General features: G+C 42.0%; 1 protein-coding gene across 1 annotated transcript in view; it reads left to right on the top strand.

The window, feature by feature from the left end:
• The window catches only part of ZMYM2 (zinc finger MYM-type containing 2), a 125,064-nt gene that overhangs the window by 58,324 nt on the left and 53,751 nt on the right, over positions 1-12,989 (top strand). Inside the window, exons 2-4 of the mRNA XM_075851611.1 lie at positions 7,246-8,077; positions 10,434-10,716; positions 11,996-12,158. Coding sequence (XP_075707726.1) covers positions 7,318-8,077; positions 10,434-10,716; positions 11,996-12,158 — 1,206 coding nt within the window. The 5' untranslated portion in view covers positions 7,246-7,317. The remainder of the gene's footprint in view (positions 1-7,245; positions 8,078-10,433; positions 10,717-11,995; positions 12,159-12,989) is intronic.

The raw sequence follows: 12,989 nt of genomic DNA, 5'->3' as shown, positions 1-12,989 counted from the left end.
TCCCGCAAAAATCAAGCCCACGTACGGCCACATCGACGGAAAAATAAAAAAATTACGCCTCTTGGAACGCGGCGATGCAAAAACAAGTAATTTTTTTCTAAAAGGGTTTTTATTGTGCAAACATAGAAAAAACATATAAAACCTTTACACATTTGGTATCCCTGTAATCGTGCCGACCCATAGAATAAAGTGAACATGTTATTTACGCTGCATAGTAAACGGCGTAAATTTATAACGTGAAAATTAATGCTGGAATAGCTGCTTATTTTCAATTCTCTCCTAAAATAAAGTTAATAAAAGTTAATCAATATGTTATAAGCATCTAAAAATGGTACAATTACAAAATACAACTCGTCCCGGAAAAAACAAGCCCTTATACGGCTATGTCGACGGAATAAAAAAAGAGTTACGACTCTTGGAATGCGACCGTGAAAAAACAAAAAATAATCCTTGGTCATTAACGTGCAAAATGGCCCGGTCATTAAGGGGTTAAAGAGGCTCTGTCACCAGATTTTGCAACCCCTATCTCCTATTGCAGCAGATCGGCGCTGCAATGTAGATAAGAGTAACGTTTTTATTTTTAAAAAACGAGCATTTTTGGCCAAGTTATGACCATTTTTGTATTTATGCAAATGAGGCTTGCAAAAGTCCAAGTGGGCGTGTTTAAAGTGTTCCTTGGTATACTATACATTGTTTACCTATATCTGTGATATACTGTGTCATACTGTGATCCAGTTATAAAGACATGTTTTAGTCTCATATTTTTGACTTGTAATAAAGATTTTCTACTTTCAACTTGTTTTGATATTCATGGACTTTTTGCTTCTCTTGTTTATATAGTAATGATTTGGAGTCTTTATCTTCAATAACGTGGGTGGTTGTTACTTTTGTTCCCCACCCTTACATTCATATGTCCTGTGAGACTGTTTTGTCTAATAATAGTACTAATGTATTGCAGTATAATATCATTTTTACAGGCTCCTGTAACAGCGCGATCGCTGTTCCTGTCCATTAGTCCCGGGTGTCAGCTGTAATACACAGTGGACACCTGCAGAATATGGCGCGGGCGCGGCGAATGAGCCCACTCCATATATAACCCCCCCGCACCACGACATGCTATTAAGTCGTGGTGCGCAAAGGCGTTAATGCGCAGTGGATGGTGCAAAGTGTAAATTAAAATTTTCCACTGATATGCCATTTTAACGTACAATATGTTGTGCCCAGTTTGTGCCACTGAAGACAAATACCTCATACAATGTTGAGCGGGTTCTCCCGGATATAAAATATCATATATGTGGACGTAAGCTGGTGTTTGGGCACGCTGTGGGGCTCAGAAGGGAGGGAGCGCCATTTGGCTTTTGGAGCGCAGAGTTTGCTTGGTAACTGTTCTGTTTGGGGTTTTGCTGGTATTTCAGTTTGATGTGGGGGTATGTGTAAATTGGGCAGAGTACATCAGGACATAAGAGGGTATAATAATTCGGTAAATAAATAATAATTCGCAGATATGTGGCCAATGTCGCACTGATAAATGGTGCCCGATCTTATCCGCTTTTGGACACGGCACTTTTTTTATTTTTTCTTCACCGGAGCCGTGCGAGGACGTATTTGTTGCGGGACAATCTGTAGTTTTCATTGGTACTATTTTAGCGTACATGTGATTTTTTTTTTTAATTTATTTATTTATTTTTTATCACTTTTTATTAGTTTTTTTTCGGCAAGCAAAGTGACAATAAAACTAATTCTGACAATGCTTTTTGTCTTTTTTTACATTTCTTTACACTTTTCACCGTGCGCTATAAATGACATTTTACTTTATTCTGCGGGTCGATACGATTACGGCGATACCAGATGTATATAGTTTTTTTTATGTTTTGTGGCATTTGCGCAATAAAATCACTTTTCGATAAAATTATTCATTTTTTGTCACCGTATTCTGAGAGCCATAACTTTTTTGTATTTTTCAGTCAAAAAAGCTGTGCAAGGGCTTGTTTTTTGCGGGACGGGTTGTAGTTTTTATTGGTACTATTTTAGGGTACATTCGACTTTTTGATCAGTTTTTATTCTATATTTTTGGAGGGTTGATGACCAAAAAAAATAGTGATTCTGACATTTGTTTTTTAATAATTTTTTTTGCGCTGTTCACTTTGCGGGAAAAATTATATTATAGTTTTGAGTCGTTACGAACGTGGTGATACCAAATATGTGTACATTTTATAACCTTTTAATATTTTTCCTATAATAAAAGACTTCTTATAGGAAAAAAAAGCATTTTTTGTAACTTTTATAACTTGTTTTTACACTTTTATAAAACTTTTTTATTTTATTTTTTACTTTTTACTTGAAGACTGGCAGCACTGATCGCTGCTATAATACATTACACTACCTAGGTAGTATAACGTATTATAAACTGTCAGTGTGACGCTGAGTCACACTGACTGGAAGCTTATGAGGACCGGCCTCCGGCTGGTTCTCATAGGCTGCTGTGCATGGCAGACCCGGGGGCCGTTGTATGGCCTCCGGTTCTGCCTTATAACCGACTGCAGCACACGCAAACGGTCCCCGGGAAAGTTTGTTGTAGCAACAAACTTTCCAGTTTTTTGTAGTAACAAACTTTCCAGTTCGTTGCTACAACAAACTTTCCCTGCGATCACATGACCGGGACCTGAACCAATTAGGTCCCGGTCATGTCTCCAGGACCAGAGGCAGGGGTTAACAGCGTGATCCGGGTGTCAGCGCTACTCTGGGACACCCGGATCGTGCTTTTAACACCCACCGTGAATTCACGTCGGCGCTGCACAGAGCCCAGCAAATGCCGACGTGAATATACAGTGGGCGATCGGGAAGCGGTTAATGACACGGCAATACCAGGTATGTTAACTATTTTTAATTTTTTTAAGCATTGATTTAGGGAAAATGTGAAAACATTTTTTTAAAACATTTAATACTTTATATTTTTGTTTGAAACATAAAAAAAACTTTTTAATGTTTTTTTTTTTTATTATTAGTCCCCTAGGAGACTTGAAGCAGTGATCGTTGGATCGCTTACATGAAATACTGCAATACTAATGTATTGCAATATATCGTGATTCTGACAGTCTCCTGCCGGAGGCAGAGCTTCAAAGGAGTACAAAGATGGCAGACCTGGGGGCCTTTGTTAGTCCCCCAGGCTGCCATAACAACCGTTGTTAACAGCCGATCGTGCCGCAGGGGGGGCGCGGTAGCTTGTTTCAGGGGGCGCCCCCTGATTCTAACACTTTAAATTCGGCGGTCGCGATTGACCGCAGCATTTAAGGTGTTAAACGGGTGGAATAAAAGTGATCTTTGATTCCGCCCGTTGCAGTGAGGTGTCGGCTGCGTAACATGGCAGTCACCCGCTGTGTATGGAGCGAGCACAGCCTGTGATATTAGCGCCATACTTCCCATACATACCTAACCCTTATCACGTACAGTTACTTGATATTGCGTTAAGGGGTTATAAATCAGCAGCACGTCCTAAATTCCATGCAGATTTTTTTTTCTGCTGCACGTGCATGGGGGGTTTTTACGAACCACTTTCACATGAGTTAGGGCTTATTCAGACTAACGTGTTAATCGTCCGTGTGAAGGATGTGTTTTTTTTTTAACGGCCGTCACACGGCTGCGTGTATTTCTATGGGGCTATTCACATGGTCGTTGCTTTAACGGACCGTGTGAAGGGCCTGTAAAAAAGTAGGACATGTCCTATTTTTGTGCCTTTTCACAGATCCCTCAATAGACTCAAGTCTATGAGGGATCTGTGAAAACGGGTCCCGCACGGGTTCAAATCAGCCATGAAAAACGCCCGTTATTCATGTCTGGTTTCACACACGTTAGTCTGAATATCGCCTTATATTGTAATTTATAGTGAATTTTCAGTGCGCAATACACACTAAAAATAAGAGACAAGTGGCCATATTTTCCGATGTCCATGTTCAGTCTGTGATGTACGGACAGTGTATCGGCCATATTTCCCGGAGCGACAACAGTTTAGGGAGCTGGGTTTCGAGCATCATGGTTATCTATAATCATAGGAGTCCCTCCCTTCCTGTGGCAACACTGTCCCCGGTCCCGTACTGAAAGCATGATTATAGTACAGGACAGTATTCCTGCGGAGAGGCCCCAGGGACTCCCAGCAGCATTGACAACTGTGATGCTAGGAGTCCGGCTCCAAGAATTGTGGTCGGCCTGGGAAATACGGCTGATACAGGCTCCATATATCACGGACAAAACACGGCTGTCTGAATAAGGCCTTAGTCTAGTTACACAGTGCGGTCAAGTCCCTTTTTTTTTTTTCACGCAAAATCACGGCAAAAACGTGATTTGACTGCACTGTGAGAATATATCCTAGCCGCACTATTTTTACTGTAAGAAAATAAAATAAAAACTGCTTTCTTTCACTTATTGTGAGGCACGAGGTGTGCCTCACATTAAGGCCTTATTCACACGAACGTGTATTACGTCTGTGATACGCGCGTGAAAAATCACACGCGTCTCACGGACCTATGTTAGTCAATGGGGCCGTTCAGACAGTCAGTGATTTTCACACTGCGTAAAACTCACGACATGTCCTACACGTGGCTGGTTTTCGTGCATCTTTGAAGTCAATGGGTGCGTGAAAATCGCGCTACAGTTGTAAAATGAATGAAAACCTAAAAGCACCTCCTGTTTTTATGTTTGTAAACCTAAAAACAGAGTGTCATAAGCATGGCATATGTGTGAAAATCCCGCAGCACGTACTGATGACACGCAACTGCAACGCGCAAAAATGCAGCATTGTTTGCGCGCGCAAAACGCACACGTTCGTGTTAATACGGCCTAACCGTATTAATCATGTACCTTACACATTAACACATTATGACTGAGAAACATGATGGGGTTAATTACTATTAATGTGAGGCACATGGAGGTTAAATTCATCACACTTCACGCCGCACATCAGAAAATGGAAGAACTTTTTATTTATTTATTATTACTGTTGGAAAAGTATAGTTTTGGTATCAAAATCGCAATACTATCGGTATCGGTATCGAAGTCCAAATTCTGGTATCGTGACATCCCTAGTTTGAAACTTGGGTCACACATTTTCGTTGCTGCTCCATTCAATCTCTATGAATCTCACGGAGATAGCACAGTGTGACCGCCGCGCCTTTCAAACGGTGGACCTGGCTACCCCTTTTCTCGTGATTGGTGGGATTTTTCCATCGGTCTGGCCTCCAGCGCTTAAACACTTATAATCTATTCGGTGGGCAACCCCTTCAAAGAGGATCTGTCACTAGTTTAGTAATACCTAATCTCCTAGCTAACCTAATAGGCGCTGGCACACGGATAGTGCTATTGAAAAATTATTGGGACACAATTTTTTATTTTAAAAGTTGTGAGCTTTTTTTCTAAATATGCAAATGAGGCTATACCAGGCAAGTGTCAACACCAGTAATTCTCCTGAGGTGGAGCTACCTCTCCACCTCTGATGCCGTCCTATCAGCGTATAGCTGCTTCACACAGTGTGAGAGACTTGGGGTATGTTCACACTGAGTTTTTTTGCAGCAGATTTTGATCTACTTCACACGTTTTTCGTGGCGTTTTTTGTTTGCGGCAGTTGAGCGCCGCTGGAAAAAACACCACGAAATACGCTTTCTCAGCCTCCCATTGATGTTAATGGGAGGTTAGAGACATAAACACCCGAAGATAGGGCATGTCGCTGCTTTTTCCCACGAGAAGGTTTTCCCGCTCGCGGGAAAAAAACGCCTCCCATTGAAATCAATGGTAGGCATTTTCGGACGTTTTTCGGTGCGTTTTCCGACGCGGTTTCCGCATACAAAAAAAAGTGTTAAAAAAACTGTGTGAGCTGACCCTTAGGCCTCATTCACACGAGCGTGTTCGGTCTGTGATATACGGTCCGTGTGTCGGCCGCATTTCCCGGACCGAACACACTGCAGGGAGCCGGGTTCCTAGCATCATGGTTCTCTAGAACGCTAAGTGTCGCGGCCTCTCCGTGGAACTACTGTCCCGTACTGAAAACATGATTACAGTGCGGGGCGGTTGTCCCGCAGCGAGGCAGTGGCACCAAGCGTCATAGATAACTATGATTCTAGGAGCCCGCCTAAGGCTGGAGGGCAGGGGGATCACTTCAAAGAGCCTTATCTCCGGCTGTGGGCCACCTAGAACAGTGGTTCTGGTGGTATATGAAAGATGAGATTCTAATCTTTCATATCACAGTTGTGTGAAAGTTAGTTTCCATTTAAAGGGGTTATCCGGTTTCGGCAAATTAATATTATTATTATTTTTGTATAATTAATTCTCCAATATAATTTATGTATAAATTCCTCACGGTTTTCAAGATCTCTGCTTGTTGTTTAGTAGGAACATTCATTGTTTACTTACAGTAGATACAATTCTGTCCATGGTCATGTGATGGACCCACGGGTGCTGGGATAGTTAGAAGACACAACTTTGATACACATGCTGTAACGAGCCGAGCACCTGTCGTGAGAAAAATCCGCCACGTATGCCATTAGGTCTTAGTCACATGAACAAGTGTAAACTCGGACCTGAAAAACTGCAATTTTTCAAGTCCGAGTTGCACCCATCAGGAACCAGTTTTCACAGATCCCTCGTAGATTTGAGTCTATTGAGGGATCTGTGAAAACGGACGAAAGTAGGACAATTTTTCATGGGCCCTTCACAACGGCCGTGTGAACGGCCCCATTGAATTGCATGGGTCGGTGTGCTGGCTGTTTTTTTTTTTTATGGACAGCATGCGGATGTATAATACGCTCCTCTAAATAAGGCTTTAGGTTTTATTTCACACAGATTTTTCATCGGCCATTACAAACTGCATAAAAAATGCACGGTAAAACACCAGTTTTTGTTAAATGTAAGAGCGTTTTGTTTTTTTTTGTCACTTTATACATGTTTATTTTCTGCCGGTTTTTAGTCTTAATACAGAAGTCTTTGGGAACAAAATCACACCCCAGCGCAAGCCACGTTTAAAAAAATTAATAAGCCACTGACCATAAAAAAGGAACAAAAACCCACAAACCGAAACAAAGTTGTATGTAGTACATTTCATATTTCACTATAGACTTTAATGGAAAATCTGGCCGCACAACAAAAAGCCACGAGAAACAAAGCAAAAAGCCATTTTTAGGCATTTAAACATTCTTCATTGCTACTTTTAGTGAAAATATTATATAACGCTCACTCATTTGTTATGTTTTGTTGTTGTAGGTTACCTGGAATGTACGTGTCCTTTAAAAAGGGCTGAAAATTGACATCAATTTTGTTTCTCCATCTCATGCAATGGCTACAGGACTAAAAAATGTGGGCAATGCTTTTGGTGGCCCGGCTTCCTCTAAAACCTTCCAGACCACATCTGTTATAGTTGATGACGATGATGATGTAGTCTTCATTGAACCTGTGCAGGTTCCTCAGAATGCACCACCTGCAGCTCAAAGAAGTGGCGGGTTTTCTTCAACGTCAAAAGAAAACCACAGGGCAGACTTGAAATCACACTCTTCCAGCAAGGATTTAGATACTAGCAAGGGAGCAATATGTGAGACAATCATCATTGATGATGAGGAAGAACCTGAGCCCAGTCGTGTCCATGACAAAAATGCTTCCACTTTTACCAGTCGCAGACTTATGGACTCCAACAGACCTATTAATGTGGATTATCCATCTTCCTCCAGCTTCTCAAGAAACAAACCAAATGCTGGCTTAATGAGTTCTGGTATTACTACTGAGCCTGACTCTGAAATACAGATTGCAAATGTCACCACTTTAGATTCTGGAATGAACTCTGTAAGTGATGGACACCATCAGACATCTGAAAGTAGAGATATGAATCTGATGATCACACATGTCACATCGCTGCAGAATCCTGGTATGGGAGATGTACCTAATGGGTTGCAGTCAGCTAATTTTGGCGGCCATGTTCCGACTTTTCCATCTCCACTTACCTCACAGACCAAGTCTACAACAGGACCTTACAATCCGGGAAGAATTAGTGTTGGTGGTGATGTCTTTCAAAATGGAGAATCTACAACACATCATACATCTGGTTAGTGTTATATAAAGAGTGATTATTAGGTAAAAATAGTAAGCATAAAAATGTGGATCTTGGAAAGTAGATATAACTCCTATAGTAGCAATTGCACTTATTACGAACATTAAAGAGGCTCTGTCACCAGATTATAAGTGCCCTGTCTCCTACATAATGTGATCGGCGCTGTAATGTAGACAACAGTGGTTTTTATTTTGAAAAATGATCATTTTTGAGCAATTTTAGATTTATGTTAATTTAGTTTCTTAATGGACAACTGGGCGTTGTTTTAACTTTTTACCAACTGGGTGTTGTAAAGAGAAGTGTATGACGATGACCACGGCGTCATACACTTCTCTTCATTCATGATTAGCTGTACTCACAGCACAGCGTGATCTCGCAAGATTTTGGAAAAGTTGTCTATTAAGAAACTAAAATGACTGTTTTTACAAAATAAAAACCACTGTTCTCTACATTACAGCGCCGATTATGGAAAACACTGAGAACAAAGGAGTCATACACTATTAGAATAAAGTTTGCCAATGGCATAGAAAAAATTAATTTTATTGGACAGTATATACATATAATTTAAAAAGGACTACAAATCAGAGAACTGTACACCTCCTAAGTAGCGTAGGAGAACATAGAGGAACCACTCCTTTATAGCACAGCTAAGGGAAGAGAAAGCCTTTCCAGCAGACAATGAGGTGGGAGCTGAGACTAAGGCAAGGATAGGTAAGAATGAAGGTCAAAAAGCCAGGATACAAGGTCTAAATAGATTGCATCATGAATACAGCCCGGCTCGTAATGACATTATAAGTAACAAAATGTAAGATAAACATTTAGTAGCAACCGCAATGATGCTTAACTAAGCCTAAATGAGGCAAACAAATCTTCCCAACAAATATAGCCACAGGAGATAGACAAGTCAAGAGTATAGGGCACAGCAAAGAGCATTACTAACCCATCTGGTTCCTGCAGTTCGGTAGCTTTCCAAGTACGGAGGGACCTAGCCTAATGTGTAAAAAACAGTAATTTGGACCTCCCCTTTGGCATCATGTCTGTTGCGGTTGAGTTCCCAGCAGCGCACTCTGCAGAAAGATTTTACTTTTACACAGCAAGGGTTTATGGGATAGCCCAGCATGCTTCCATGACCATCTACTCCCAGAGGGACGAGTTCCCCCTCTCTACCGATCAGTGTGAGTTGCTTATGATTTGTCACACCCAAGAACTAATAAAGTGCCAAAATGGGACATCGCTGCGTTTAGAGGTTCTGAAAGGGCTGTAGTGGCAGTATGCTGTCTGCAAACGCTATGATGGCTTCATTTAGATGCAGTTAAGAAAAAACCAACCAGGTGTGATGCAAGATTTTAAAGAGGCTCTGTCACCACATTATAAGTGGCCTATCTCCTACATGGTCAGCGTCATACACTCCTCTGTACAACGCCAACTTGGTCTAAAGTAAAAACACGCCCACTTGGGCATTATGCAACTCATTAGCATAAATCTAAAAATCGCTAATAAAGTGGTGAAAATAGATCGGTTTTTTAAATAAAAAGCACTGCTGTCACCTACATTACACCGCCGATCTCCTCATGTAGGAGACAGGGCACTTATAATATGGTGACAGAGCCTGTTAAGGTGCTGTGGAATACCTGATAAAAGGATCTCCATGTTTTGTCTGTCTGGTTCTGCAGCTAGGTGCCATTTTAGTGAAAACCTCTGAGCGGTAATAGCAGACGCCGCTGTGTGGCAGAGAGCAGCACTCAGTCCTTTCTTTCTGCTGATCTATAGGGATAGAGTTTTTGTCTAATCTCTGGGACTCTTACCAATCGCGAGAACAGGGGTACAAACCCCCAGATCCTCACTGCACCTGCTGACATGAAAAGTTTGACTGTAGTAGCGGTCGAGCATGCGCCCACGACTCCATTTGATGTCTATAGGACCAACGGAAAGCTGTACTCCGCGGTTTCCGTAATTCTCACAGACTTTGAATGGAGCGGCAGCGCAATGTCTTCCCCTCTTCCGATCAAGTAGTGAGGAAGAACAGGGGATTGGGGGCCCCTGTTACGCAATTGGTGAGGGCCCCAGCGTTCAGACAAATATCTGTCATTTGTATAGGTGATAATTGTCAGTTCTGGGAAAATCTTTTTAATATATTGTTATCGCTGTTACAACTGATTATCCTCGCTAAGAGTTTACATCTGTTCAGTGATAACCTGGCGCTAGAGAACATTTTTTTATTTTGGTGCAAGTTTGGTTGTTTTGGTTGTTAGTAAGCACCTTTTAGCGTAAGCAGTCGATTAGGTGGAATCTAAATGCTACCAGAACAGACTCCCATGCCTTTTTACTAATCTCAATCCTTTTTTCTTAGATGCCTGGATCTCCCAATCTGCATCATTTCCTCGGAATCAGCAACCTGGTGTGGATACCATGTCACCAGTGGCTTCCCTTCCAAAACAAGTCTTGCAGCCTCCTCCATCACAGCAGCTTTCAAAAGCTGTTAAAGTCACTTGTGCAAACTGCAAGAAGCCACTTCAGAAAGGGCAGACTGCATATCAGCGAAAAGGATCTACTCATTTGTTTTGTTCCACTACTTGCTTATCATCCTTTTCACAAAAACCAGCTCCAAAGAAGCTCTGCACTATGTGCAAAAAGTAAGCTGCTATTGCCTAAACTAATGTTAGAGGAATGTAAGCGTTATTCTTAAATACACACGGTAGCTTTTATTACACACTTCAGTGCCTCTGACTGGCAAGAAGTCCTCTTTAACCGTATTGTCCCAACTGGACAATGCGTTCCCCGGATGAAGCAGCCCTGGTGGTAACCTCTTGGAAAGCAGCAAGGGAAATGTAGTATTGCATGGTGCCCTGTCAAATGAATAGGGGATTGTGTTATTCCATGGCAAATTTGCCAGAGCTTTCTTTCTAAGAGCTGTTTTTTTGCATGATGTAGGGACCCCAGCTGGAGACTGCCCTCTATGATGTCCATATGCCCTAATAGGGCAAATCGAATGGGGTTGTCCAAATGGACAAGGTGGACAGAGTATATAATATGCCCAACATCTTAAATGGTAACTAAACTTTTAAAAAACTTTTGATATGTCAGAAGTTTTGATCAATGGGGGTCCGCGCATGGAGAACTGCACCGATCGCTAAAACGAAGCGGCAGGAGCACTCAGGTGAGCGCTGTGCTGCTTTGTTCCTGTTCGGCTTTCCTTGGAAAGCCGAGCGAGCGGTGTACGGGCTCCAACTTCTATTGAGCCTGTACACCGCTCTGAGGAAAGCAGTCAAGAAATGAAGCGGCAAAGCGCTCACCACAATGAAGCGGCAAAGCGTTCACTCCGAGCGTTTCTGCCGCTCCGTTTTAGAAATCGGGGGCCCTCTATGCTCGGACCCCCACTGATCAAATCTTCAAACACCTCACTATAACATGTCAAACATTTTTTAAACGTTTATTTACACTTCCGCTCAAACTCTTCAGACGGTATGGAGATATTAAAATTAAATCTCTTTGAGCAACTGTAAACCATTTATGTTAGGATATCGCATTATCCACAACTCCCTAATCTGCATTTAGTACCTGAATTTGCGGTCTTTAATAGAAGGAGCAGTTTGGATAATCGAGCAGGACTTCAGTATGGAATTCAAATTCCCACCAGCTGCCCTTTCATTGCCAAAAGCCTAATACAGGACGTGTCATAGACATCTGTAGGATGGCCGTCAGCACATTCCAGAGCCCCTGCATATTCTCATAAAAACAAAGTCCAGGTGTAAATGCCATAAAGCACTGCATGTTTTCCAAGAATACGGAGTAGAGTGCCTAATTATTCAGCATAAAATATTTTCTGATATGAAGCCTGATTTGGCACCGCACCAATGTGTACCTGCTTGTGAGTGAAGTCTGCTTGATGATGATTTTCTGTTTGTTTTTCAGAGATATAACAACAATGAAAGGTACAATTGTTGCCCAAGTAGATTCAAGTGAATCCTTCCAGGAATTCTGCAGTACCTACTGTTTATCATTGTATGAGGACAAGCAGAACTCCGCCAAAAATCAAAACAAGTCAAGGTGCACTATTTGCGGCAAATTAACTGAGGTATATCGTTATTTAATTTGCTTAAAAATCTGAAGACGCTGCAAATTCTTGAAAACAAGCTTCTTTTTTTTTTTCATTAATATACAAATCTAAGAGTAGTGAAGGAACGCTTCTAACAGTTGCCATTTCAGTGCTTGCCTTTAACTGGGTTTCCCACAGAACATATTTATCCCTTATCCACAGAATTGGGGATACATGTGTGATCGGGGGGGGGGGGGGAGGACCACTGGGAACCGCTGGGATGAGAATTAGGTACTGAATGTCTCCCGAAGTGCTCAATGAGCCAGCGCTCCATTAGGGCTAGTTCACATGGAGTTTTTTTCCCGCCAGCGGGGAAAATAGTCCTGCTCTTTCTCCCCAAGTTTCAGTCTGACTTCGCATTGACATCAATGAGAGGCAGAGAAAGCTGTTTAAGCTGCCTTTTTTGCCCAAGGCGCTCAATGGTCGCGGCTGAAAAAATGCAGCAAAGAAAGTGCAGGCAGGTCGAAATCTGCCTTAAAATTCCTGAAGGAATTTTAAGGCAGATTTTTCTTAATTTCTATGGGTCTTCCGGGACTGCTGACTCCGGCAGTTCCATAGAAATGAATGGAGCACTGGTCGAGCATGCGCATCAACGCTCTGTTCTCAAGGAGCACTTCGAGGGACTTTCGGTCTCCCTTTCTCCTAATCACTGGGTGTCCCAGCGTCCAGAACCCCAGCGATCACACTTGTAAATGGGATCATTTATATAGGGGATACTTGTGTTTAGTGGGAAAACCCATTTTAACTATGATTGTGGTTGACTATAGCACTCTTCTGTTGCTGTGAGAACGTTCACAGTTAAGCAGTAGT

Source organism: Rhinoderma darwinii, chromosome 2 (genome assembly GCF_050947455.1).
Source record: "Rhinoderma darwinii isolate aRhiDar2 chromosome 2, aRhiDar2.hap1, whole genome shotgun sequence".
Taxonomy (NCBI): domain Eukaryota; kingdom Metazoa; phylum Chordata; class Amphibia; order Anura; family Rhinodermatidae; genus Rhinoderma; species Rhinoderma darwinii.
The sequence above is the reverse complement of the archived record's forward strand: the minus strand, read 5'-3'. Positions and strand labels throughout refer to the sequence as shown.